General features: G+C 44.1%; 1 protein-coding gene across 2 annotated transcripts in view; it reads left to right on the plus strand.

Moving 5' to 3' along the window:
• Nucleotides 1-27,689, plus strand: part of LOC129810634 (protein ENL-like) — a 32,736-nt gene extending 5,047 nt beyond the window's left edge. The window contains exons 2-11 of one of the 2 annotated variants that reach the window (XM_055861339.1): nt 9,712-9,892; nt 13,514-13,596; nt 16,619-16,762; nt 16,880-17,005; nt 19,679-20,402; nt 20,565-20,676; nt 21,065-21,164; nt 22,451-22,528; nt 22,812-22,883; nt 23,059-27,689. In XM_055861339.1, coding sequence (XP_055717314.1) covers nt 9,712-9,892; nt 13,514-13,596; nt 16,619-16,762; nt 16,880-17,005; nt 19,679-20,402; nt 20,565-20,676; nt 21,065-21,164; nt 22,451-22,528; nt 22,812-22,883; nt 23,059-23,187 — 1,749 coding nt within the window. In that variant the 3' untranslated portion in view covers nt 23,188-27,689. The remainder of the gene's footprint in view (nt 1-9,711; nt 9,893-13,513; nt 13,597-16,618; nt 16,763-16,879; nt 17,006-19,678; nt 20,403-20,564; nt 20,677-21,064; nt 21,165-22,450; nt 22,529-22,811; nt 22,884-23,058) is intronic. The other variant, XM_055861340.1, reaches the window with a different exon arrangement.
• Nucleotides 27,690-27,924: the final 235 nt, after the last annotated feature.

The raw sequence follows: 27,924 nt of genomic DNA on the forward strand, positions 1-27,924 counted from the left end.
GCCATGTTGGAGTCAACAGAAGTTAGAAATAACGTGATAAATATTCACTTACCTTTGATCTTCATCAGAATGCACTCCCAGGAATTCCAGTTCGACAATAAATGACTGATTTGTTCCATAAAGTCCATCATGTATGTCCAAATAGCCACTAGTTATTAGCGTGTTCAGCCCAGTAATCCATCTTCATGAGCACTACGTCCAGACATAAACTCAAAGTTCCAATACAGGTCGTAGAAACATATCAAACGATGTATGGAATCAATCTTTAGGATGTTTTTAACAAATCATCAATAATGTTCCAACCGGAGAATTCCATTGTCTGTAGCAAAGCACTGGAACAAGAGCTAACTCTGTCTGCAGCACGCGTCACGAGCGTGAGACACTCTGCCAGACCCATGACTCATTCAGCTCCCATTCCGGCTTTCAGGCTTCTGCTATAAAGGAGGGGGTATAGCAGAAGCCTGAAACAAGTTTCTAAAGACGGTTGACATCTAGTGGAAGCCTTAGGAAGTGCAACTTAACCCCATAGACACTGTATTCGGTAGGCCAAGCTTTGATAAACTACAACCTCAGATTTAACACTTCCTAGTTGGATTTTTCTCAGGTTTTCACCTGCCATATGAGTTCTGTTATACTCACAGACATCATTCAAACAGTTTTAGAAACTTCAGTGTTTTTTATCCAATGCTACTAATAATATGCATATATTAGCATCTGGGACAGAGTAGCAGGCAGTTTACTCTGGGCACGCATTTCATGCAAAAGTGAAAATGCTGCCCCCTATCCCAAACAGGTTAACCCTTTAGTTCCAACACCCACATATGCGGTGACCTCACCTGGTTTAAATTATGTTTCTAGAGACAAAATCTCTCTCGTCACTCAGTGCATAGGTTTACCTCCACGGTATTCACATCCTACCATACCTTTTCTCTGTACATTATGCCTTGGATCTATTCTACCGTGCACAGAAACCTGCTCCTTTTACTCTCTGTTACGAAAGTTCTAGACGACCAGTTCTTATAGCCTTTAGCCGTACCCTTATCCTACTCGTCCTCTGTTCCTCTGGTGATGTAGAGGTTAATCCAGGCCCTGTAGTGCCTAGCTTCACTCCCATTCCCCAGGCGCTCTCATTTGTTGACTTCTGTAACCGTAAAAACCTTGGTTTCATGCATGTTAACATTAGAAGCCTCCTCCCTAAGTTTGTTTTATTCACTGCCTTAGCACACTCTGCCAACCCGGATGTCCTAGCCGTGTCTGAATCCTGGCTTAGGAACACCACCAAAAACCCTGAAATTTCCATCCCTAACTATAATATTTTCCGACAAGATAGAACTGCCAAAGGGGGCGGAGTTGCAATCTACTGCAGAGAGAGCCTGTAGAGCTCTGTCATACTATCCAGGTCTATGCCCAAACAATTTGAGCTTCTACTTTTAAAAATCCACCTTTCCAGAAACGAGTCTCTCATCGTTGCCACTTGCTATAGACCACCTTCTGCCCCCAGCTGTGCCCTGGACACCATATGTGAACTGATTGCCCCCCATCTATCTTCAGAGCTCGTGCTGTTAGGTGACCCAAACTGGGACATGCTTAAGACCCCGTCCATCCAACAATCTAAGTTTGATGCCCTCAATCTCACACAAATTATCAAGGAACCTACCAGGTACAACCCAAATCTGTAAACACGGGCACCCTCATAGATATCATCCTAACCAACCTGCCCTCCAAATACACCGCTGCTGTCTTCAACCAGGATCTCAGCGATCACTGCCTCATTGCCTGCGTCCGTAATTGGTCTGCGGTCAAACGACCACCCCTCATCACTGTCAAACGCTCCCAAAACACTTCAGCGAGCAGGCCTTTCTAATCGACCTGGCCGGATATCCTGGAAGGATATTCACCTCATTCCGTCAGTAGAGAATGCCTGGTTATTCTTTAAAAGTGCTTTCCTCACCATCTTAAATAAACATGCCCCATTCAAAAAATGTAGAACCAGGAACAGATATAACCCTTGGTTCACTCCAGACCTTATTGCCCTTGACCAGCACAAAAACATCCTGTGGCGTACTGCATTAGCATCGAATAGCCCCCGCGATATGCAACTTTTCAGGTACGTTAGGGACCAATATACACAGGCAGTTAGGAAAGCAAAGGCAATTTTTTTTTAATATATATATATTTTTTATTATTCTCCCCAATTTTCGTGGTATCCAATCGCTAGTAATTACTATCTTGTCTCATCGCTACAACTCCCGTACGGGCTCGGGAGAGACGAAGGTCGAAAGCCATGCGTCCTCCGAAGCACAACCCAACCAAGCCGCACTGCTTTTTAACACAGCGCGCCGCCAACCCGGAAGCCAGCCGCACCAATGTGTCGGAGGGAACACCGTGCACCCGCCCCCCTTGGTTAGCGCGCACTGCACCCAGCCCGCCACAGGAGCGATGAGACAAGGATATCCCTACCGGCCAAACCCTCCCTAACCCGGACGACGCTAGGCCAATTGTGCATCGCCCCACGGACCTCCCGGTCGCGGCTGGCTGCGACAGAGCCTGGGCGCGAACCCAGAGACTCTGGTGGCACAGCTAGCGCTGCGATGCAGTGCCCTAGACCACTGCGCAACCCGGGAGGCCCAAGGCTAGCCTTTCAAACAGAAATTTGCATCCTGTAGCACAAACTCAAGTTCTGGGACACTAAAGTCCATGGAGAATAAGAGCACCTCCTTCCAGCTGCCCACTGCACTGAGGCTAGGAAACACTGTCACCACCGATAAATCCGCGATAATTGAGAATTTCAATAAGCATTTTTCTACGGCTGGCCATGCTTTCCACCTGGCTACCCCAACCCCGGTCAACATCTCTGCACCCCCCACAGCAACTTGTCCAAGCCTCCCCCATTTCTCCTTCACCCAAATCCAGATAGCTGATGTTCTGAATGAGCTGCAGAATCTGGACCCCTACAAATCAGCCGGGCTAGACAATCTGGACCGTCTCTTAATAAAATGTTCTGCCGACATTGTTGTGTTCCCTATTACTAGTCTGTTCAACCTCTCTTTCGCATCGTTTGAGATTCCCTTAGATTGGAAAGCTGCCGCGGTCTTCCCCCTCTTCAAAGGGGGAGACACTCTAGACCCAAACTGCTACAGACCTATATCTATCCTACCCTGCCTTTCTATGGTCTTCGAAAGCCAAGTTAACAAACAGATTACCGACCATTTCGAATCCCACCGTACCTTCTCCGCTATGCAATCTGGTTTCAGTCACGCTCAAGGTCCTAAACGATATCATAACCGCCATCGATAAAAGACAGTACTGTGCAGCCGTCTTCATCGACCTGGCCAAGGCTTTCGACTCAGTCAATCACCGTATCCTTATCGGCAGACTCAGCAGCCTTGGTTTCTCAAATGACTGCCTCGCCTGGTTCACCAACTACTACTCAGACGGAGTTCAGTGTGTCAAATCGGAGGGCCTGTTGTCCTGACCTCTGGCAGTCTCTATGGGGGTGCCACAGGGTTCAATCATCGGGCCAACTCTCTTCACTGTATACATCAAGGATGTCGCTCTTGCTGCTGGTGATTCTCTGATCCACCTCTATGCAGACGGCACCATTCTGTATACTTCTGGCCCTTCTTCGGACACTGTGTTAACTAACCTCCAGACGAGCTTCAATGCCAGACAACTCCCCTTCCGTGGCCTCCAACTGCACTTACATGCAAGTAAAACTAAATGCATGCTCTTCAACTGATCGCTGCCCACACCTGCCCGCCCGTCCAGCATCACTACTCTGGACAGTTCTGACTTAGAATATGTGGACAACTACAAATACCCAGGTGTCTGGCTAGTCTGTAAACTCTCCTTCCAGACTCGCATTAAGCATCTCCATTCCAAAATTAAATCTAGAATTTGCTTCTTATTTCGCAACAAAGCATCCTTCACTCATGTTGCATAACATACCCCCGTAAAACTGACTATCCTACCGATCCTTGACTTCGGCGATGTCATTTACAAAATAGCCTCCAACGCTCTATTCAGACTGCATCCAGTTCGCTATCACAGTGCCATCCGTTTTGTCATCAAAGCCCCATATACTACCCACCATTGCGACCTGTATGCTCTCGTTGGCTGGCCCTCGCTTCATATTCGTTGCCAAACCCACTGGCTCCATGTCATCTACAAGTCTCTGCTAGGTAAAGTCCCGCCTTATCTCAGCTCACTGGTCACCATAGCGGCACCCACCCGTAGCACGCGCTCCAGCAGGTATATTTCACTGGTCACCCCCAAAGCCAATTCCTCCTTTGGTCGCCTTTCCTTCCAGTTCTCTGCTGCCAATGACTGGAACGAACTGCAAAATTAACTGAAGCTGGAGACTCATATCTCCCTCTCTAGCTTTAAGCACCAGCTGTCAGAGCAGCTCACAGATCACTGCGCCTGTACATAGCCCATCTGTAAATAGCTCATCCAACTACCTTATCCCCATACTGTTTATGGGGATTTATTGTATTTATTTTGCTCCTTTGCACTACAGTATCTCTACTTGTACACTCATCTTCTGGACATCTATCACGACAGTGTTTAATTGCTATATTGTATTTATTTTGCGTCTATGGCCTATTTATTGCCTTACCTCTGTTATCCTACCTCATTTGCACACACTGTATATATACTTTTTTCTATTATATTATTGACTGTATGTTTGTTTATTCCATGTGTAACTCTGTGTTGTTTGTGTTGCACTGCTTTGCTTTATCTTGGCCAGGTCGCAGTTGTAAATGAGAACTTGTTCTCAACTAGCCTACCTGGTTAAATAAAGGTGAAATAAATAAAGATGCTAGGCCTACTTTTTCTTTGTTACAGTGCCTTCAGAAAGTATTCCTACCTCTTGACTTATTCCACATTTTGTTGTTACTGCCTGAATTCAAAATTGATAAAAACATTTCCTCATCCATCTTAACACAATACACCATATTGACAAAGTGAAAACATGTTTTTAGACAATTTAGCAAATTTATTGAATTAAAAACAAGATCTCATTTACATTACTATTCACACCCCTGAGTAATAATACATGTTAGATTCAACTTTGGCAGCAAATTACAGCTGTGAGTCTTTCTGGGTAAGTCTCTAAGAGCTTTGTACATCTGGATTGTACAATATTTGCCCATTTTATTATTTTCATAATTCTTCAAGTTCTGTCATTGGTTGTTGATCATTGCTAGACAACCATTTTCAAGTCTTACCATAGATTTTCAAGCAGATTTAAGTTAAAACTTTCTTGGCCACTCCGGAACATTCACTGTCTTCTTGGTAAGCAACTCTGTATAGATTTGGCCTAGTGTTTGAGGTTATTGTCCTGCTGAAAGGTGAATTCATTTCCCAGTGTCTAGTGGAATGCAGACTGAACCAGGTTTTCCTCTAGGATTTTGCCTGTGCTTAGCTCCATTCCATTTCTTTGTTATCCTGAAATACTTCCCAGTCCTTACCATTTACAAGCATACCCATAACAGCAGCCACCACTATGCTTTGTACTCAGTAATGTGTTGTATTGGATTTGCCCCAAACATTGTACTTTGTATTCAGGGCAAAATGTAATTTGCTTTGCCACATTTTTTTAAGTATTACTTTAGTGCCTTGTTACAAACAGGATGCATGTTTTGGAATATTTGTATTCTGTACAGACTAGAGGTCGACCGATTTATGATTTTTTTCAACGCCGATACCGATTTATTGGAGGACAAATAAAAGCCGATACCGATTAATCGGACGATTTTTAATATATATATATTTGCAATAATGACAATTACAACAATACTGAATTAACAATGAACACTTATTTTAACTGAATATAATACATCAATAAAGTCAATTTAGTCTCAAATAAATAATGAAACATGTTCAATTTGGTTGAAATAATGCAAAAACAAAGTGTTGGAGAAGAAATTAAAAGTGCAATACGTGCCATGTAAAAAAGCTCACGTTTAAGTTCCTTGCTCAGAACATGAGAACATATGAAAGCTTGTGGTTCCTTTTAACATGAGTCTTCAAAATTCTCAGGTAAGAAGTTTTAGGTTGTAGTTATTATAGGACTGTTTCTCTCTATACCATTTTGTATTTCATATGTCTTTGACTATTGGATGTTCTAAAAGGTACTTTAGTATTGCCAGCCTAATCTCGGGAGTTGCGAAGAGCTGCTGGCAAACGCAGTAAAGTGCTGTTTGAATGAATGCTTACAAGCCTGCTGCTGCCTAGCACCACTCAGTCAGACTGCTCTATGAAATCATAGACTTATTTATATTATAATAACACACAGAAATATGATCCGTTGGTCATTAATATGATCAAATCCGGAAACTATCATTTCGAAAACAAAACGTTTATTCTTTCAGTGAAATACGGAACCGTTCCATATTTTATCGAATGGGCGGCAACCCTAAGTCTAAATATTGATGCTACATTGCACAACCTTCAATGTTATGTCATAATTACGTAAAATTCTGGCAAATTAGTTCGCAACGAGCCAGGCGCAAACTGTTGCATATACTCTGACTCTGCGTGCAATGAACGCAAGAGAAGTGACACAATTTCCCTAGTTAAAAGAAATTCATGTTAGTAGGCAATATTAACTAAATATGCAGGTTTAAAAATATATACTTGTGTATTGATTTTAACCTGTCTGGCTCTGGCGTTCCGCTAGCGGAACTCCTCCCACATTCCACTGAAAAGGCAGAGCGCGGAATTCAAAAGATATTTTTTAGAAATATTTAACTTTCACACATTAACAAGTCCAATACAGCAAATGAAAGATACACATCTTGTGAATCCAGTCAACATGTCTGATTTTTTTAAATGTTTTACAGCGAAAACACCACATATATTTATGTTAGCTCACCACCAAATACAAAAAAGGACAGACATTTTTCACAGCACAGGAAGCATGCACAAAGCCAACCTAACTAACCAAGAACCAACCAAACTAACCAAGAAACAACTTCATCAGATGACAGTCTTATAACATGTTATACAATAAATCTATGTTTTGTTCGAAAAATGTGCATATTTGAGGTATAAATCAGTTTTACATTGCAGCTACAATCACAGCTACCGTCAGAAATAGAACCGAAGCAGCGAGTGTAATTAGACACCAATGTCAAATACCTAAATACTCATCATAAAACATTTCTGAAAAATCGATGGTGTACAGCAAATTAAAGACAAACATCTTGTGAATCCAGCCAATATTTCCGATTTTTTAAAAAGTGTTTTACAGCAAACACAATATAGCATTATATTAGCTTACTACAATAGCCTACCACACTACCGCATTCATTCATCAAGGCACGTTAGCGATAGCAATAGGCACGTTAGCGATAGCGAATAAACCAGCAAGATATATAATTTTTGACTAACCTTGATAAGCTTCATCAGATGACAGTCCTATAACATCAGGTTATACATACACTTATGTTTTGTTTGAAAATGTGCATATTTAGAGCTGAAATCAGTGGTTATACATTGTACTAACGTAGCATCTTTTTCCCACAACGTCCGGATATTTTTCTGACACTTTTTCTGACACACATATTCTGACCAAATAACTATTCATAAACATAACTAAAAAATACATGTTGTATAGGAAATGATAGATACACTAATTCTTAATGCAATCGCCGTGTTAGAATTCTAAAAATAACTTCATTACGATATGCAGTTTACATTATGGCGAGAGCGTGCCCAAAACCTGGCCGCAAACTACTAGTTCACATGTTCGACAGATATATGAAATAACATCATAAAATGGGTCCTACTTTTGCTGATCTTCCATCAGAATGTTGTACAAGGGGTCCTTTGTCCAGAACAATCGTTGTTTGGTTTTAGAACGGCCTTTTTCCCTCTCGATTTAGCAAGCACACTTGCCAAGTGGCGCAAATCTCTCCATTGTCAACAAACTCAGAGAACGGAACACGGCAAAACTCCCGAAAAAATGTCAATAATCTGATTAAACTATATTGAAAAAACATACTTTACGATGATATTGTCACATGTATCAAATAAAATCAAAGCCGGAGATATTAGTCGTCCATAACGACAGCTTATCAGAAGGCAAATCCAGGTCCCTTCACGCGCTCTCCAGAAAACAGGAAACTGGTGACACGTCATGCCGAGAGCTATTATTCGACACCAGATCAAGTTACACACTCCATTTCTTCTCAAAACTGCCTGTTGACATCTAGTGGAAGACGTATGAAGTGCATCTAAACTAATAAATATCAAGGACTTTAATAGGCAGGCCCTAGAACAGTGCATCGATTTCAGATTTTCCACTTCCTGTGAGGAAGTTTGCTGCAAAAGGAGTTCTGTTTTACTCACAGATATAATTCAAACGGTTTTAGAAACTAGAGAGTGTTTTCTATCCAATAGTAATAATAATATGCATATTGTACGAGCAAGAATTGAGTACGAGGCCGTTTTAAATTGGGCACGATTTTCCCCCAAAGTGAAAACAGCGCCCTCTGTCCTCAACAGGTTAAGAAAGGCGTTGATGTTTATGGTTAGGTACACTTTGGTGCTATGATAGTGCTTTTTTTGCGAATGTGCTTGTGTAATCACCCTTTTGGCAAAGTAGGCTGTGATTCAATGATAATTTAACAGGCACAGCATCGATTATATGCAACGCAGGACAAGCTAGATAAACTAATAATATCATCAACCATGTGTAGTTAACTAGTGATTATGTTAAGATTGATTGTTTTTTATAAGATACATTTAATGCTAGCTAGCACCTTACCTTGGCTCCTTGCTGCCCTCGCATAACAGGTTGTCAGCCTGCCACGCAGTCTCCTCGTGGAGTGCAATGTAATCGGCCATGATCGGTGTCCAAAAATGCAGATTACAAATTGTTATGAAAATTTGAAATCGGCCCTAAGTAATCGGCCATTCCGATTAATCAGTCGACCTCTAGTACAGACTTCCTTCTTTTCACTCTGTCAATTAGGCTAGTATTGTGGCGTTACTACAATATTTTTGATCCATCCTTAGTTTTCTCCTATCACAGCCATTAAACTCTAACTGTTTTAAAGCCACCATTGTCCTTCCTCTCCAGCAACTGAGTTAGGAAGGACGCCTGTATCTTTGTAGTGACTGGGTGTCAATACGATACACCAACGTGTAACTAATAACTCCACCATACTCAAAGGGATATTCAATGTCTGCTTTTTTATTTTTACCCATCTACCAATAGGTACCCTTCTTTGCGAGGCATTGGAAAACCTCCCTGGTCTTTGTGGTTGAATCTGTTTGAAATTCACTGCTCGACTGAGGGACCTTACAGATAATTGTGTGTGTGGGATACAGAGATGAGGTAGGCTAGTCATTCAAAAATCATGTTGAACACTTATTGCACACAGTGAGTCCATGCAATTTATTATGTGACTTAAGCACATTTTGACTCCTGAACTTATTTAGACTCGCCGTAATAAAGGGGTTGAATACTTAATTGACTCAAGACATTTCAGCTTTTCATTTTTAATTAAAAAAATATTTTTTAATGAACATAATTCCAGTTTAACATTATGGGTTATTGTGTGTAGGCCAGCGACAATTTTTAAAAATTTATTTTTTAAAATCCATTTTAAATTTGGGCTCTAACATCAAAATGTGGAAAAAGTAAAAGGGGTGGGAATACTTTCTGAAGGCACTTTATGTCTGGCCTTGTGTCTGCAGTGCACAGTGCAGGTGAAGCTGGAGCTAGGACACCGAGCCCAGTTGAGGAAGAAGGTGACCTCGGAGGGCTTTACCCACGACTGGATGGTGTTTGTGCGAGGGCCTGAGACTGGGGACATACAGCACTTTGTGGAGAAGGTTGTCTTCCGGCTCCATGAGAGCTTCCCCAAACCCAAGAGAGGTGGGTCGGACAAAGCATACTCATGCATGCGCGGACACAGACACAGACACACACAGACACAGACACACAGACACAGACACAGACACAGACACACAGACACACAGACACACAGACACACAGACACACAGACACACAGACACACAGACACACAGACACACAGACACACAGACACACAGACACACAGACACACAGACACACAGACACAGACACACAGACACACAGACAGACACACAGACACACACACAGACACACACACAGACACACACACAGACACACACACACAGACACACAGACACACAGACACACAGACACACAGACACACAGACACACAGACACACAGACACACAGACACAGACACAGACACACACACACATACAAATGAACTTGCCTCAAACTGGTTCTGTGATTACTTTGTTTGTTTTTGTCTGGGAAGCGGAGACAGGATTCACCTTGACAACTTTGTCTTAACCAATACTGTTACATGTATTCTATGGTAGTGTGATGTGCACACACACAGAAGGCCTATAGAGTAGAGGTCTAACAAATGTTATTTATTTATTTATTTTAAATGATACCAATTATTGGAGGACCAAAAAAAGCCGATACCGATTAATCAGATGATTTATATATATATATATATATATATATATATATATATATATATACATACACACACACACACACACACACACACACACACACACACACACACACACACACACACACACACACACACACACACACACACACACACACACACACACACACATTAGGGAGAACAAGTATTTGATACACTGCCGATCTTGCAGGTTTTCCTACCTACAAAGCATGTAGAGGTCTGTAATTTTTTATCATAGGTACACTTCAACTGTGAGAGACGGAATCTAAAACAAAAATCCAGAAAATCACATTGTATGATTTTTAAGTAATTAATTAGCATTTTATTGCATGACATAAGTATTTGATCACCTACCAACCAGTAAGAATTCCGGCTCTCACAGACCTGTTAGTTTTTCTTTAAGAAGCCCTCCTGTTCTCCACTCATTACCTGTATTAACTGCACCTGTTTGAACTCGTTACCTGTATAAAAGACACCTGTCCACACACTCAATCAAACAGACTCCAACCTCTCCACAATGGCCAAGACCAGAGAGCTGTGTAAGGACATCAGGGATAAAATTGTAGACCTGCACAAGGCTGGGATGGGCTACAGGACAATAGGCAAGCAGCTTGGTGAGAAGGCAACTGTTGGCGCAATTATTAGAAAATGGAAGAAGTTCAAGATGACGGTCAATCACCCTCGGTCTGGGGCTCCATGCAAGATCTCACCTCGTGGGGCATCAATGATCATGAGGAAGGTGAGGGATCAGCCCAGAACTACACGGCAGGACCTGGTCAATGACCTGAAGAGAGCTGGGACCACAGTCTCAAAGAAAACCATTAGTAACACACTACGCCGTCATGGATTAAAATCCTGCAGCGCACGCAAGGTCCCCCTGCTCAAGCCAGCGCATGTCCAGGCCCGTCTGAAGTTTGCCAATGACCATCTGGATGATCCAGAGGAGGAATGGGAGAAGGTCATGTGGTCTGATGAGACAAAAATAGAGCTTTTTGGTCTAAACTCCACTCGCCGTGTTTGAAGGAGGAAGAAGAAGGATGAGTACAACCCCAAGAACACCATCCCAACCGTGAAGCATGGAGGTGGAAACATCATTCTTTGGGGATGCTTTTCTGCAAAGGGGACAGGACGACTGCACCGTATTGAGGGGAGGATGGATGGGGCCATGTATCGCGAGATCTTGGCCAACAACCTCCTTCCCTCAGTAAGAGCATTGAAGATGGGTCGTGGCTGGGTCTTCCAGCATGACAACGATCCGACACACACAGCCAGGGCAACTAAGGAGTGGCTCCCTAAGAAGCATCTCAAGGTCCTGGAGTGGCCAAGCCAGTCTCCAGACCTGAGCCCGATAGAAAATCTTTGGAGGGAGCTGAAAGTCTGTATTGCCCAGCGACAGCCCCGAAACCTGAAGGATCTGGAGAAGGTCTGTATGGAGGAGTGGGCCAAAATCCCTGCTGCAGTGTGTGCAAACCTGGTCAAGAACTACAGGAAACGTATGATCTCTGTAATTGCAAACAAAGGTTTCTGTACCAAATATTAAGTTTTGCTTTTCTGATGTATCAAATACTTATGTTATGCAATAAAATGCAAATTAATTACTTAAAAATCATACAATGTGATTTTCTGGATTTTTGTTTTAGATTCCGTCTCTCACAGTTGAAGTGTACCTATGATAAAAAATTACAGACCTGCATTTATTGCATAGGATATTTTTAGATTCACTTAAAATAAGGTCTGTGTTTCATGTAGGCTTACATCACCGTGCCAATTTTATAACTGTGTAGATATCCATAGGACAAGGCAACTCTGATCAATATTGGCTAAATATAAGCGAAGATAAAAAAAATTGTAGAGTGGATTTATGAAAATATGTTGACAAACGTTACCTTATCCTAGTGAGATTTACACGGGTATCAAAACGTCGAGGCGGTTTAAGCCTGCACGAAACACAGACCTTATTTGAAGTAGTTCAAGACATTCTCTATGGAAGACATGAACGGTAAAATAACGAAGGAACCCCTTTCAAATTCAGCCGCAAGTTATTACAGGAATTATAACGCGTCGACTATTTCTCTCTAAACCATATACCTTTGACTAATCCGGAAACTATCACCTCGAAAACAAAACGTTTATTCCATTCCGTACTTTATCTAACGGGTGGCATCCATGAGTCTGTTACATTGCACAACCTTCAATGTTGTCATAATTACGTAAAATTCTGGCAAATTAGTTCGCAAAGAACCAGGCGGCCCAAACTGTTGCATATACCCTGACTGCATGCAATGAACGCAAGAGAAATGACACAATTTCACCTGGATAATATTGCCTGCTAACCTGGATTTCTATTAGCTAAATATGCAGGTTTAAAAATATATACTTCTGTATTGATTTTAAGAAAGGCATTGATGTTTATGGTTAAGTACACATTGGAGCAATGACAGTCATTGATTGATTGTTTTTTATAAGATAAGTTTAATGCTAGCTAGCAGCTTACCTTAGCTTACTGCATTCACCAACAGGCAGGCTCCTCGTGGAGTGCAATGTAATTAGGTGTTAGAGCATTGGACTAGTTAACTGTAAGGTTGCAAGATTGGATCCCCCGAGCTGACAAGGTTAAAAATCTGTCCTTCTGGCCCTGAACGAGGCAGAACGTTCCTAGGCCGTCATTGAAAATAAGAATGTGTTCTTAACTGACTTGCCTAGTTAAATAAAGATTAAATAAAGGTGTACAAAAATATATTTTAAAAATCGTCAAATCGACGCCCAAAAATACCGATTTCCGATTGTTATGAAAACTTGAAATTGGCCCCGATTTTAATCGGCCATTCCGATTAATCGGTCGAACTCTAGTTACTGCCCATGGTGGCTCCCACAAGTTTTAGGTTGTAATGACTGGCTCTCCCAGGGAGGCTGGGGCTAGTTCCCCATTAGCCTTCTAGCAATGACCATTGATGTTATCCACCTGAATGTATGTGGCTGATGTGCCTGTGTTGTCTCTTCAGTATGCAAGGAGCCACCATACAAAGTGGAGGAGTCGGGCTACGCTGGGTTCCTCATGCCTATCGAGGTCTACTTCAAGAACAAGGTGAGAGCTCAGTCACAGCCTCTGTAATGGTACTATGTTAAGTGTCACTATCCCTCAGAATGTGGGTTACTGTTACATGTGATTCCTAATGGATAAGATTTTCTCTGGTGCTCTAAGCCTTTTCCTGAAATCAAATCTGCTATAGTTCTCCTACAATGGCTTGTTTATATTAATTGGCACAGTCTGAATAGTTTTTCTCTTTCTTTGAGTCTATCAATATTCATGTCGTTTGGTTGGTATTCAATGTGCGCACGTGGTTCATTTGCTGCTTTTAGTCATGTGACAGTGTGTGTGGAGACACCAGGGCTGCGGTGTGTGGAGACACCCTCGTCCACTTTCCCTCGCCTTATGCCCTTGTTGGAATCCAAATGATTAGCCAAACAAGGGAAGTTTGCAACATAAGCCCCTCAGCCCTCGTTTTTAGTTGAGTTTGCGAGTGTACAATTGTGTTCACTGAAACTCCCCATAATTCAGTTTGTGACGATTGTACATCCGCTAAGAAAAGTCAGCCAAAAATTTCAATATGGAGTCTATATACAAGTGTAAAAACGAATGAACATAAGTTAAATTGTGCTACTAATGCACATGACGGCACAAACACGTCTCGTAAAAGTAATTTTGTTTAGTTAGGTTTTGGAAATTGTAGAAATAAAACATTTTCCTTCAGAAGTTCCAGCTAGGCACGCTAACGTTAGTTAGCGAAATAATTTGCTAGCTATCATACAGTAGGTGTATATTAATAATTATACACTGCTCAAAAAAATAAAGGGAACACTTAAACAACACAATGTAACTCCAAGTCAACCACACTTCTGTGAAATCAAACTGTCCACTTAGGAAGCAACACTGATTGACAATACATTTCACATGCTGTTGTGCAAATGGAATAGACAAAAGGTGGAAATTATGGGCAATTAGCAAGACACCCCCCAAAACAGAAGTGATTCTGCAGGTGGTGACCACAGACCACTTCTCAGTTCCTATGCTTCCTGGCTGATGTTTTGGTCACTTTTGAATGCTGGCGGTGCTCTCACTCTAGTGGTAGCGTGAGAAGGAGTCTACAACCCACACAAGTGGCTCAGGTAGTGCAGTTCATCCAGGATGGCACATCAATGCGAACTGTGGCAAAAAGGTTTGCTGTGTCTGTCAGTGTAGTGTCCAGAGCATGCAGGCGCTACCAGGAGACAGGCCAGTACATCAGGAGACGTGGAGGAGGCCGTAGGAGGGCAACAACCCAGCAGCAGGACCGCTACCTCCGCCTTTGTGCAAGGAGGTGCACTGCCAGAGCCCTGCAAAATGACCTCCAGCAGGCCACAAATGTGCATGTGTCTGCTCAAACGGTCAGAAACAGACTCCATGAGCGTGGTATGAGGGCCCGACGTCCACAGGTGGGGGTTGTGCTTACAGCCCAACACCGTGCAGGACGTTTCGCATTTGCCAGAGAACACCAAGATTGGCAAATTCGCCACTGGCGCCCTGTGCTCTTCACAGATGAAAGCAGGTTCACACTGAGCACATGAGCACATGTGACAGACGTGACAGAGTCTGGAGACGCCGTGGAGAACGTTCTGCTGCCTGCAACATCCTCCAGCATGACCAGTTATGCGGTGGGTCAGTCATGGTGTGGGGTGGCATTTCTTTGTGGGGCCGCACAGCCCTCCATGTGCTCGCCAGAGGTAGCCTGACTGCCATTAGGTACCGAGATGAGATCCTCAGACCCCTTGTGAGACCATATGCTGACACATGCACATTTGTGGCCTGCTGGAGGTCATTTTGCAGGGCTCTGGCAGAGGTAGCGGTCCTGCTGCTGGGTTGTTGCCCTCCTACGGCCTCCTCCACGTCTCCTGATGTACTGGCCTGTCTCCTGGTAGCGCCTGCATGCTCTGGACACTACGCTGACAGACACAGCAAACCTTTTTGCCACAGTTCGCATTGATGTGCCATCCTGGATGAACTGCACTACCTGAGCCACTTGTGTGGGTTGTAGACTCCGTCTCATGCTACCACTAGAGTGAGAGCACTGCCAGCATTCAAAAGTGACCAAAACATCAGCCAGGAAGCATAGGAACTGAGAAGTGGTCTGTGGTCACCACCTGCAGAATCACTCCTGTTTTGGGGGGTGTCTTGCAAATTGCCTATAGTTTCCAGCTTTTGTCTATTCCATTTGCACAACAGCATGTGAAATTTATTGTCAATCAGTGTTGCTTCCTAAATGGACAGTTTGATTTCACAGAAGTGTGATTGACTTGGAGTTACATTGTGTTGTTTAAGTGTTCCCTTTATTTTTTTGAGCAGTGTATATTTAATGTTAGTAGATATGCAATCATAATAGACTGTAGGGCATATAAAGCACTCACAAGCACTCACAAGCTACCGGTGGCTGAAAACACAATCATCGCGGGATGAACAAGTGACGAATTTCCTGGCAAGGGCGGTCCATTTAAAAGTCATTCCTTCCTCCCTCGCCCCTTGTATATTGTTAGATGTCATCAGAAGTGTCTACTTAATTTGAGGGCTGAGGGGATAGTGTTTGGACTGCAGGACCAACACTGGTCATGCTAGTGATACTGCGGCTGTGTGTGGTGACACTGGTCATGCTAGTAATGGGCCTTTGGCTGCTGGTCTTGCTGGTGTACTGTCTGTCTGGCTGGTGTACTGTCTGTCTGCACCTCCTTATGTCACTGTAGGTCTTGTTTTAAAAGGGCCTAACGTTTATCTGGTATGTCTGCTGGGATTTTTTTTACTGGCCTCTGTCCTTTATCTGTAACTCTATGACTCCTGGCATGTTCTGAAAGTGGCGGGTGATCAGAAAGCATCCGTTTGTTTACCAAAATGTCCTACTGTTCTCTCCCAATGTGGAATGTTAGTGCTTATCAGTGAGTGCACTCCAGATATGCCTGTTATTGACTTGGCAGGGGATCGGCTATTCTTACTGTTAGCTGATAATATGCTGCTGATAAGGACTTAACAGGGCTCGGCGGCGCAGGGCTGACTAGATATGTGAAATCATTATTATTCACAGGAGGAGCCTAAGAAGGTGTGTTTCAACTATGACCTCTTCCTGAACCTGGAGGGGAACCCCCCTGTCAATCACCTGCGCTGTGAGAAACTCACCTTTAACAACCCCACACGGGAGTTCAGACGCAAGCTGGTCAAGGCTGGAGGGGTAAGATGGGGAAGGGGATGCATGTGGGATGAGTGGGGAGTGTTGTAGTGGAATGGCAAGAGAGAATGTACCGTGTTTTTGTTTGTCCTCACTCTTCTGCCTTTCTATGTCTCTCAGGTCATGGTGGTGCCGGAAGGGACAGAGGCGGTGTCGAGGCCTAGTCCAGACTACCCCATGCTCCCCACCATCCCACTGTCTGCCTTCTCAGACCCCAAGAAGACCAAGACCTCCCACGGGTCAAAGGTTAGCACCATGCCTCGCCTACCACACTGATAAGAAGGAGTAGTAATGTGTAACGTATTGCTCAACCAGTCAATACAGCAGAGGATAGGAGAGTAGAGTACAGTTGAGATGAGGGACGGGAAACCCTGTGTGTGTCTTTTGTTCCCCCAGCTTTTAATCATATAATGTGATCCTTTCATTAATCCAGCTGGACTTACGCTCCATGTTCTGGGTCACGGATCATCCCAAATACACAGGCATGATTAAAAACATCAAATCTGTTGAATTATCATAGTATTAACGTGGACAATCAATGTTTTGCGTATGGATACGTACATGCATGTTGTGGAATGATAAGAATGACACAAGGTGAATGGCAGTTTTCCGGTGGGCCTTTGGCTAAGAGTGCATTGACAGTAGAGTGATTAGGGTTGTGATGGATCAGCTGGGTTCTCTGAAGGATATATGGGGCGGCAGGTAGCCTAGTGGTTAGAGCGTTCCGGTTACTCGAATCCCCAAGCTGACGAGGTGAAAATCTGTTGTTCTTCCTCTGCACAAGGCAGTTAACCCACTGTTCCCCTGTATGCCGTCATTGTAAATAAGAATTTGTTCTTAACTTCTTATGGCTGGGGGGCAGTATTGAGTATCTTGGATGAATAAGCTGCCCAGAGTAAACTGCCTGCTACTCAGGCCCAGAAGCTAAGATATGCATAATATTAGTAGATTTGGATAGAAAACACTCTGAAGTTTCTAAAACTGTTTGAATGATGTCTGTGAGTATAACAGAACTCATATAGTAGGCAAAAACCTGAGACAAAATCCAACCAGGAAGTGTGAATTCTGAGGTTTGTAGTTTTTCAACTCTTTGCCTATCCAAGATACAGTGGAAATTTGGTCCAATTGCACTTCCTAAGGCTTCCACTAGATGTCAACAGTCTTTAGAACCTTGTTTGAGGCTTCTCCTGTGAAGGAGGAGAGAATGAGAGCTGTTTCAACCAGAGGTCTGGCAGAGTGCCAAGAGCTCAGTCTCGCGTGCTCCCGTGAGAGTTAGTTCCATTGCATTTCTAAAGACAAAGGAATTCTCCGTTTGAAACATTATTGAAGATTTATGGAGATCATTTTGCAGGGCTCTGGCAGTGCTCCTCCTTGCACAAAGGCGGAGGTAGCGGTCCTGCTGCTGGGTTGTTGCCCTCCTACGGCCTCCTCCACGTCTCCTGATGTACTGGCCTGTCTCCTGGTAGCGCCTCCATGCTCTGGACACTACGCTGACAGACACATCAAACCTTCTTGCCACAGCTCGCATTGATGTGCCATCCTGGATGAGCTGCACTACCTGAGCCACTTGTGTGGGTTGTAGACTCCGTCTCATGCTACCACTAGAGTGAAAGCACCGCCAGCATTCAAAAGTGACCAAAACATCAGCCAGGAAGCATAGGGACTGAGAAGTGGTCTGTGGTCACCACCTGCAGAACCACTCCTTTATTCGGGGTGTCTTGCTAATTGCCTATAATTTCCACCTGTTGTCTATTCCATTTGCACAACAGCATGTGAAATTTATTGTCAATCAGTGTTGCTTCCTAAGTGGACAGTTTGATTTCACAGAAGTGTGATTGACTTGGAGTTACATTGTGTTGTTTAAGTGTTCCCTTTATTTTTTTGAGCAGTGTATTTAGTATAGTTTTATCAAAGGATTTTTTAAATAGTGTTTTACAATTTTATTTTTATGAAATTCACTGAGGAGGATGGTCCTCCCTTGAGGAGCCTCCACTGATGTATATACTGTATCACTGAGTGTTCCAAACATTAAGGACACCTTCCTAATATTGAGTTGCACCCCCTCCCTCTCTTTTGCTCTCAGAACAGCGTCAATTCGTCGGGCAATGGACTCTACACGGTCTCTAAAGCATTCCACAGGGATGCTGGCCCATGTTGACTCCAATTTTAAAAATGTTACCTTTATTTAAGTAGGCAAGTCAGTTAAGAACAAATTCTTATTTTCATTGACGGCCCTAACCCGGGCCAATTGTGCGCAGCCCTATGGGACTCCCAATCACGGCCGGTTGTGATACAGCCTGGAATCGAACCAGGGTCTGTAGTGACTCCTCTAGCACTGGGATGCAGTGCTTTAGACTGCTGCGCCACTCGGGAGCCCCAATGCTTCGCTCAGTTGTCAAGTTGGCTGGATGTTCTTTGGGTGGTGGACCATTCTTGATACACATGGGAAACTGTTGAGCGCGAAAAACCCAGCAGCGTGCAGTTCTTGACACAAACCGGTGTGCCTGGCACCTACTACAATACCCTGTTCAAAAGCACTTAAATCTTTTGTCTTGCTTATTCACAATCTGTCTCAATTGTCTCAAGTTAAAAATCCTTCTTTTAACCGGTCTCCTCCCCTTCATCTACACTGATTTTGAAGTGGATTAAACAAGTGACATCAATAAGAGATCATAGCTTTCACCTTGTCAGTCTGTCATAGAAAGAGCAGGTGTCCTTAATATTTTGTACACTGAGTGTAGACAATATAGAGAGAGTAAAGCACACTTAAAGGCTCTTAGCTTTCTTGATTGTCAACAAATAAAGATGTGTATGTGGTGGAGCGTATGGGCCCTACTTCACTCTACGTATTATTCCATACCAACACACCATTTGAAAGTGATTGTGTGTTTAATATCATCCTATTGTCCTTGTCTTTAGGAGCCCAGTAAAGAGGGCAGTGGAGGCAGCAGTAAAGGGCCCAAGCCCCACAAGCTGACCAAGGAGCACCGCGAACGCCCCCGCAAAGACTCTGAGAGCAAGGCTGCGTCAAAGGGTGACAGTGACCGCGACGGGGGAGGAGGGGGTAGCAGCAAGAGTGCCCGTGAGCCCTCATCCTCCTCTTCCAAGAAGCCAGCGGAGATCAAAGTGAAAGACGAGGGCAAGGTCCTTCCCAAGGCTGCCTTCAAAGAGCCCAAACTCACACTGAAGGAGGCCAAGATAGAGGGCATGTCCCCCAAAGGAGGGGGGACTGGGGGAGGGGGCCCACTGGAGCCCAAAGCCCCTGGGAAGCGGCCTTCCACCGCGGAGTCTCCCAAACCTAGTGCCAAGAAGCCAAAGAAGGGCAGCTCAGAGGGATCTAAGGGGGCAGCTGCAGTGCCCTTCACTGGAGCCTCTCCCCGGGTCTCGTCATCATCTTCAGTCATCCCAGGCTACCCAGAGAAGAAACCCCCCAAGGAGAAAGGCCGCTGGCCCAAGAGCAGCAAGGCCGACACTCAGGAGGCCAAGGAGCCCAAGAAACTGCCTGAGTCTGACGACTCCAACTCTGAGGATGAAGCCTCCTCCAAATCAGAGCAGTCAGTCCCCTCCAGTCCCTCTAACTCCAGCTCCAGCTCTGACTCCAGCTCAGAGTCTGATTTTGAGCCTGGACAGAAACAAGGCCAAGGTAAGTCCTCTATGACCATCTCTTGACTGTGATCTACATCCATTGGAGATTTAATGTTTGTTTTTATTTTAGACTATGCTATCCAGATGTTTAGTTGATGGTTGTGATTCGTACATGTACATTTTAGCAAATGTTCTCTATTGGTGTGTAAATCTACTCGAGGCCCGCTGCGCTCTATGGTGGAGGACCTACAGTCAGAGGGGTCAGATGATGATGACAGCAGCTCAGAGGAAGGGACGCCTGTCAAGACCAACCCGCCCAACCGTGACTCTCGGTAAGATTCTGTGTCTCTCCTTTCTCATTCTCTCTCTAATGCTCCATATATCTCCAAGTTTGTTGCTCTCTTTCTTTTCACCTATGATGCTTCTCCAATGAGTTTTCACTGGTTATCTTTAGCTATGGATGTTTGTGTGATGAGACACAGTGGGTCAGTATTTGTAGCACATAAGCCCATACATGTGTTCGCTGTTGTTTATAGGTGTTACATTGTTTTTTAAGGAAATCTGTAAAGATTTATATAGTCGGAGTTGAGTGAACACAAACCCAGATTTGAAGCTAATCCCTTCACCAAAACATGTGTTCCCACCCACAAACCCAGGCTCCCTGCACTAAACAGGGCACAATGAGCGCTGTCTGACCTTTGCCCTCCTGTTCCCTGTCAGACTGAGCCTGGACAGCGAGAGTGACAGCAGTGAAAGCTCGCACCGCCCCAGTCGAGACCCGGCGCCGCCTCCACAGAAACACAGCTCCTCCAATAACAAGGTAAAACACAGACTCTGAGGATCTCTCCCAGGACGGCTTTCTCCATTGTTGCTCTGATGAAGTGGCATCATTAAGGATTGTTACTCACGCAACCAACTTTACCTTCTGCACATGTACTGTGTTGACGTTTCAGTCATTAACGGTAGTTATCATTGATGGCTAAGCAGTGGGTTCTGTATTCCCAGCACCACACTGTGTGGTATCAATATTTGCTCTCCTAAAGCACCATCCTTCCCATTCTGATCCGTTTTCCCCTCTGTCCTCCCCTCCACCTCTCTCTGTTCTATCTGTTTATCCCTCTGTCCTCCCCTCCACCTCTCTCTGTGTTCTATCTGTTTATCCCTCTGTCCTCCCCTCCACCTCTCTCTGTGTTCTATCTGTTTATCCCTCTGTCCTCCCCTCCACCTCTCTCTGTGTTCTATCTGTGTATCCCTCTGTCCTCCCCCTCCACCTCTCTGTGTTCTATCTGTTTATCCCTCTGTCCTCCCCCTCTCTGTGTTCTATCTGTTTATCCCTCTGTCCTCCCCCTCTCTGTGTTCTATCTGTTTATCCCTCTGTCCTCCACCTCTCTGTGTTCTATCTGTTTATCCCTCTGTCTTCCCCCTCCACCTCTCTGTGTTCTATCTGTTTATCCCTCTGTCCTCCCCTCCACCTCTGTGTTCTATCTGTTTATCCCTCTGTCCTCCCCTCCACCTCTCTCTGTGTTCTATCTGTTTATCCCTCTGTCCTCCCCTCCACCTCTGTGTTCTATCTGTTTATCCCTCTGTCCTCCCCTCCACCTCTCTCTGTGTTCTATCTGTTTATCCCTCTGTCCTCCCCTCCACCTCTCTCTGTGTTCTATCTGTTTATCCCTCTGTCCTCCCCTCCACCTCTCTCTGTGTTCTATCTGTTTATCCCTCTGTCCTCCCCTCCACCTCTCTCTGTGTTCTATCTGTTTATCCCTCTGTCCTCCCCTCCACCTCTCTCTGTGTTCTATCTGTTTATCCCTCTGTCCTCCCCTCCACCTCTCTCTGTGTTCTATCCCTCTGTGTTCTATCCCTCTTATCCCTCTGTCCTCCCCTCCACCTCTCTGTGTTCTATCCCTCTGTGTTCTATCTGTTTATCCCTCTGTCCTCCCCTCCACCTCTCTCTGTGTTCTATCTGTTTGTCCCTCTGTCCTCCCCTCCACCTCTCTCTGTGTTCTATCTGTTTATCCCTCTGTCCTCCCCTCCACCTCTCTCTGTGTTCTATCTGTTTATCCCTCTGTCCTCCCCCTCCACCTCTCTCTCTCTGTGTTGTCTGAGCAGGTCTTGGGCAGGAAGAGCCCAGACATCTGCAGCCGCCCAGAGAAGGTGCTGAAGAAGGGATACGACAAGGTAGGAAGGGTAAATATTCACACTTTATTACCTTTTTTCTTATTTCTCTTGTGTTCAAACATCTGTATCAAGTAATTATATTACCAGTGCAGTGTTCAATATACTCTAGTTCAAATTCTACAGTACTGCTTTATCACCACTATTGTAGATGTCACTACCAGCTTGTCACTCCACATCCTTCATGGTGTACAACTCACTCAGAGGCAGTAGACAGCACTGGTTAATCAGAAATCACATACAGAATGGACCGGTTTTAATAATGGTTTACTCACTAAGCAGTTCTCCACTTCAGGCCTACACAGAGGAGTTGGTGGACCTCCACCGCAGACTAATGGCTCTGAGGGAGCGCAACGTCCTACAGCAGGTATGTGTGTGGTTGTGTTATGTTCACATATGTAAGTGTGTGGCGTATACATGTGTTGTAAAACAAACTTTTTAGTCCTCTGTTATCATGTCACAGTTCACGCTATTTTGTATGTTCAATGTGATTTTATGTTCATCGAAGCCCCGGTATTACCCTCCTTTCCTCTCCTCCCCAGATAGTGAATCTGATCGAGGAGACGGGCCACTTCAACGTGACCAACACCACCTTTGACTTTGACCTGTTCTCTCTGGACGAGTTGACCGTCCGCAAACTACAGAGCTGCCTGGAGACCACGGCCACGTGACAGGAAGCCTGCAGCGCAGAGGACCGCGGCGGGGCCGGTGCTGGGCTGCTGTCTCTCCTCAGCCCCTGGACCCCCACTGGGGAGGTGGAGCTGTAGCAGAGCTACAGAGAGAAACCACAGAATAACAATAGAACACACACTTTCACTATTTGCTGGAGAATGGAGGAACAGGACGAGGGAGGAGAGAGGATGAGGTCAGAGCAGCTTTGCCACTGTCCCGCTAACCTGAACTGGATTGGAGGACCAGACTAGAGGAGCTGGCCTGGTACTGGCAAGAGATGGGTTATATATGTTTGCTATGGAGAGCAGCAGAGCAGCCTGTGTGCAGAACTGTGGAATGCGACCACTCTCCTCCCCCTCTCGCCTCACTTCTAGCCATTGCAAACCCAATACTTCCCTCCTCCTCTCCTTCCTCCCCACTCACACACTCTTACCCGGCACAACACTCCTCCCCTCCCCCTCATCTCTGCTGGAGTTAATTTCTCTGTAGGAATATTCCTGTCTATGCATGCATTCGTGTGTGTGTCTGTGTGAGCATTTCACTGGCTTTAGGTGGGATGTCTTTGGTTAGTCACTTTTTCAGTGTTCTTTAAGCTAGCTTGAGCACAAGCAACAGCCCTTACACACACTCACAGTGAGAGGCATTTGGGTCCCATGCCAGGGTGTCTCTACACACGCAGGCACTAAGTTGTGTATGTGCCTGTTGGTGGTAGTGTTCTGGATGGGGTTCATCTCTTGTCAGTTTGTCAGTTCAAACGTCCCTCCCTCCTTCCATCTCGATGTGCATGAAAGGGCTCAACAGTTAGGGGAAATAGCTGTGGAGGATAACTTCTGAATGGCCTTTTTAAGTGGTGGGGGGTAAAAAGCCGTAGCCATAGACCCCCCCCCCAAAAGGGTCCACCCTTTTTTACATTTTATTATTGTACTGAATAGTTTGGAGTATTTTGGGGATTGCGATTCAGATACCTGTGAGCTATGAATGTATTACTGTTCATTTTCTAGGGCTAGCAACAAACCTATTATCCTCTCAGTGCCTTTATGCGTTGGCCAGTGTGAGGGCCCACTGACACTGGTTAAAGAGCAAGTCCCTCTCCTGACTAAGTGTTACTTGGGAAGCCTGAAAGTCCATTTGTCATAAGTGCCCTCTTAAAATCAGTTGATGCTCCCAGTGGGGTTTCTCTGCTTCTTCCAGTGATCTCTGCTATTATTAGGAACACAAGCCTTCCAGAAATCCTAAGACTCATCTGTTCATCAGCGGTGGTACTTTGCCTTGTTTCTTTCCAGATCCTAATATGAATGGTTGTATAGCTGATATTGTGTTGTGTCTGAGGTTTAGTTTTCTATGGATAGGGTCAGTGCCAGACCAGGCCTCAGTCAGCCAGTCAGCCAGTCAGTCAGCCTGCTAGACATGTTTCTCTTACTGGGGCCCCTCTAGCCTTCACGTCCACTGTGGTTTCACACTCCGACTAACGGTAAAGTTTTCTCTTCGGGTGCTCCCCCTCACTGTCTTTCTGTTTCACCTAGTGAACAGCTGTATTTATTTTGATGATAATAGCTTTAATAATTGTGTCCGTTCTGTTGCCTGGGCCTGCAAAGTGCACACACAGCTCTCTGGCCCTTGTTCTCCTCTGTGAGGGTGCTGTGGTGTTGAGGTCTGAATGTGTGGATCTGTTCTAGAGTGAAACAACAACCGCCTTAAGTTCCTCTCTGCATCCACTCTGCTCTGTCCACCACCCCTTTATTTGTCTGGCTGTGCCTATGTCAACATCCCTGCCAGGGATTTTTAAAAGATGTACTTTGCAACTGTGTGAGTGGGATGGGTTGTGTGTGTCAAGCGAGAGGAACGCTCTTGTCCTCGTGTGTGTGAATATGAGAGGGGGGGGGGGCTGAAGGGTTGAGTGGCTGAAGGGTTGAGTGGCAGGCAGCTCTGTGCAGCTCTTCCATAGAGAAGCCCCACCAACCGTCTACCAACAGTCAATCTTTTATTTATGTACCTCTGCACTTTTGGCTGTGGTGACTTCAGTACTTAAGTAATTATCTAAACTGTATTTTTAAGAATTTTATACAATATTTACATGCAATACAACATGAATAGATTTTTTTGCCAACCTTTTTTTAAATTATTTAATAGTTTTTATTTGTGTTGGCATGTGTTATTATACATATAGAAACATGCTGTCAATTCTGTTATTTTAGGCCTAATGTTGCGCCATGGAGAACTTCCCTGAATGTTGTATTGTGTATCATAGTTGTTGCAGTTGGACACCATGGAACAGGTGTTGGGAATATGTTTGATGTATGAGCTAACCAAGTCTATATCATACGGTATACATTTATCAAGGAGGAAAAGGTGGACTTTTCAGTGAGAATAAGTATTTTTTATGTGTATGTCCTATTATAATTTGAGTATTTTTAACTCAAAGTATGAGGCAGTGTTCTATTTGTCCGTACTCTATGAGGCATGGTTACGAAACCCAGGCACAAACTGTCACCCTCTCTTTGGTTCAATATTGATCTGTATTTTTATCCAAGTGCAATCCCTTAAACTGTTAAAAAATAACACCATAGGAAAAGATACTACGGTGGAAGGAAGCATTTCAATTGAATCTATATCAATATACAGTACCAGTCAAAAGTTTTAAAACACCTACTCATTCAAGGATTTTCATTATTTTTACTATTTTCTACATTGTAGAATAATAAGGAAGACATCAAAACTATGAAAAAACACATATGGAATCATGTAGTAACCAAAAAAGTGTTAATCACTTAGCCACCCTTTGCCTTGATGACAGCTTTGCACACTCTTGGCATTCTCTCAACCAGCTTCACAATGCTTTTCCAACAGCCTTGAAGGAGTTCCCACATATGCTGAGCACTTGTTGGCTGCTTTTCCTTCACTCTGTGGTTCGACTCATCCCAAACCATCTCAATTTGGTTGAGGTCAGGGTGATTGTGGAGGCCAGGTAATCTGATGGAGCACTCCATCACTCTCCTTCTTGGTAAAATAGCCTTTACACAGCCTTGAGGTGTGTTGGGTCATTGTCCTGTTGAAAAACAAATGATAGTCCCACTAAGCTCAAATCAGATGGGATGGCGTATAGCTGCAGAATACTGTGGTAGCCATACTGGTTAAGTGTGCCTTGAATTCTAAATAAATCACAGACATTCACCAGCAAAGCACCCCCACACCATCACACCACCTCCTCCATGCTTCATGGTGGGAACAACACATGCGGAGATTATCTGTTCACCTACTCTGTATCTCACAAAGACACGTCGGTTGGAACCAAAAATCGCAAATTTGACTCATCAGACCAAAGGACAGATTTCCACCGGTCTAAGTCTCTTCTTCCTATTGGTGTCCTTCAGTAGTGGTTTCTTTGCAGCAATTAGACCATGAATGCCTGATTCACACAGTCTCCTCTGAACAGTTGATGTTGAGATGTGTCTGTTACTTGAACTCTGAAGCATTTATTTGGGCTGCAATTTCTGAGGCTGGTAACTCTAATGAACGTATCCTCTACAGCAGAGGTAACTCTGGGTCTTCCATTCTTGTGGCGGTCCTCATGAGAGCCAGTTTCATCATAGCGCTTGGTGGTTCTTGTGACTACACTTGAAGAAACTGTCAAAGTTCTTGAAATGTTCCTTAGTGACTGACCTTCCTGTCTTAAATTTATGATGAACTGTTGTTTTTCTTTGCTTATTTGAGCTGTTCTTGCCATAATATTGACTTGGTCTTTTACCAAATAGGGCCATCTTCTGTATACCACCCCTACCGTGTCACAACACAACTGATTGGCTCAAACGCATTAAGGAAAGAAATTCCACAAATGAACTTTTAACAAGGCACTTCTGTTAATTGAAATGCATTCTAGGTGACTACCTCATGAAGCTGGTTGAGAGAATGCCAAGAATGTGCAAAGCTGTCATCAAAGCAAAGGGTGGCTACTTTGAAGAATCTCAACTATAAAGTATATTTTGATTTGTTTAACACTTCCTTGGTTGCTACATGATACCATATGTGTTATTTCATAGTTGTGACGTCTTCACTATTATTCTACAATGTAGAAAATAGTAAAAAAACAACTTGAATGACATGCTAAAACTTTTGGCCGGTAGAGTGTGTGTGATTAAGCAAAGGTAGACCATCTACTGTGGATTTTAACAAGATACAAAGACAAAAAGCAGCAAATGGTAACTGTTCCTTCTTCTGATGCTGTTAGGAATGTGAGGGGGCATGTGCGGAGGGCCGCTTCCTGTGTCAATGGTTGTCATGTGTCGGGGACGGGGTTGGCTGTATTTATTTGTCAAGGGAGGGTTTGATTGGGGGGGCTAAAATGTGTTCCATTCATTTGGTTAATGCTACCTTGGGCTGAACAACAAAATGTTGTATTTTAAACTTGGCATACGATGCCACCATGTGGCCATATAATGCAAGTTTTGATAAGGAGAACTTATTTTTTATTTTGAAATCATATTAATAAAGTAATTGAGTACTGTTTGTGGCTCTTAGTTGACCAGTTTGACCTTCTGAACTCTGGATGGGCTCTGTTGGAAGGGGTGAAGTTACATAGGTCATGTGGAGGTCATTCATGTTAAGCAGATTGTGGGGTGAATCAGGCACTGCAGAGTTCAAAAGGTTATGCTGACAAGGTTTCTAGATTCCATTGTTTAATACATGCAATTATGCTTTGTAGTTTTTCTTAACTTAAGCAGTTATTGTGGTGTTTCTCC

Source organism: Salvelinus fontinalis, chromosome 14 (assembly GCF_029448725.1).
Source record: "Salvelinus fontinalis isolate EN_2023a chromosome 14, ASM2944872v1, whole genome shotgun sequence".
Taxonomy (NCBI): Eukaryota; Metazoa; Chordata; class Actinopteri; order Salmoniformes; family Salmonidae; genus Salvelinus; species Salvelinus fontinalis.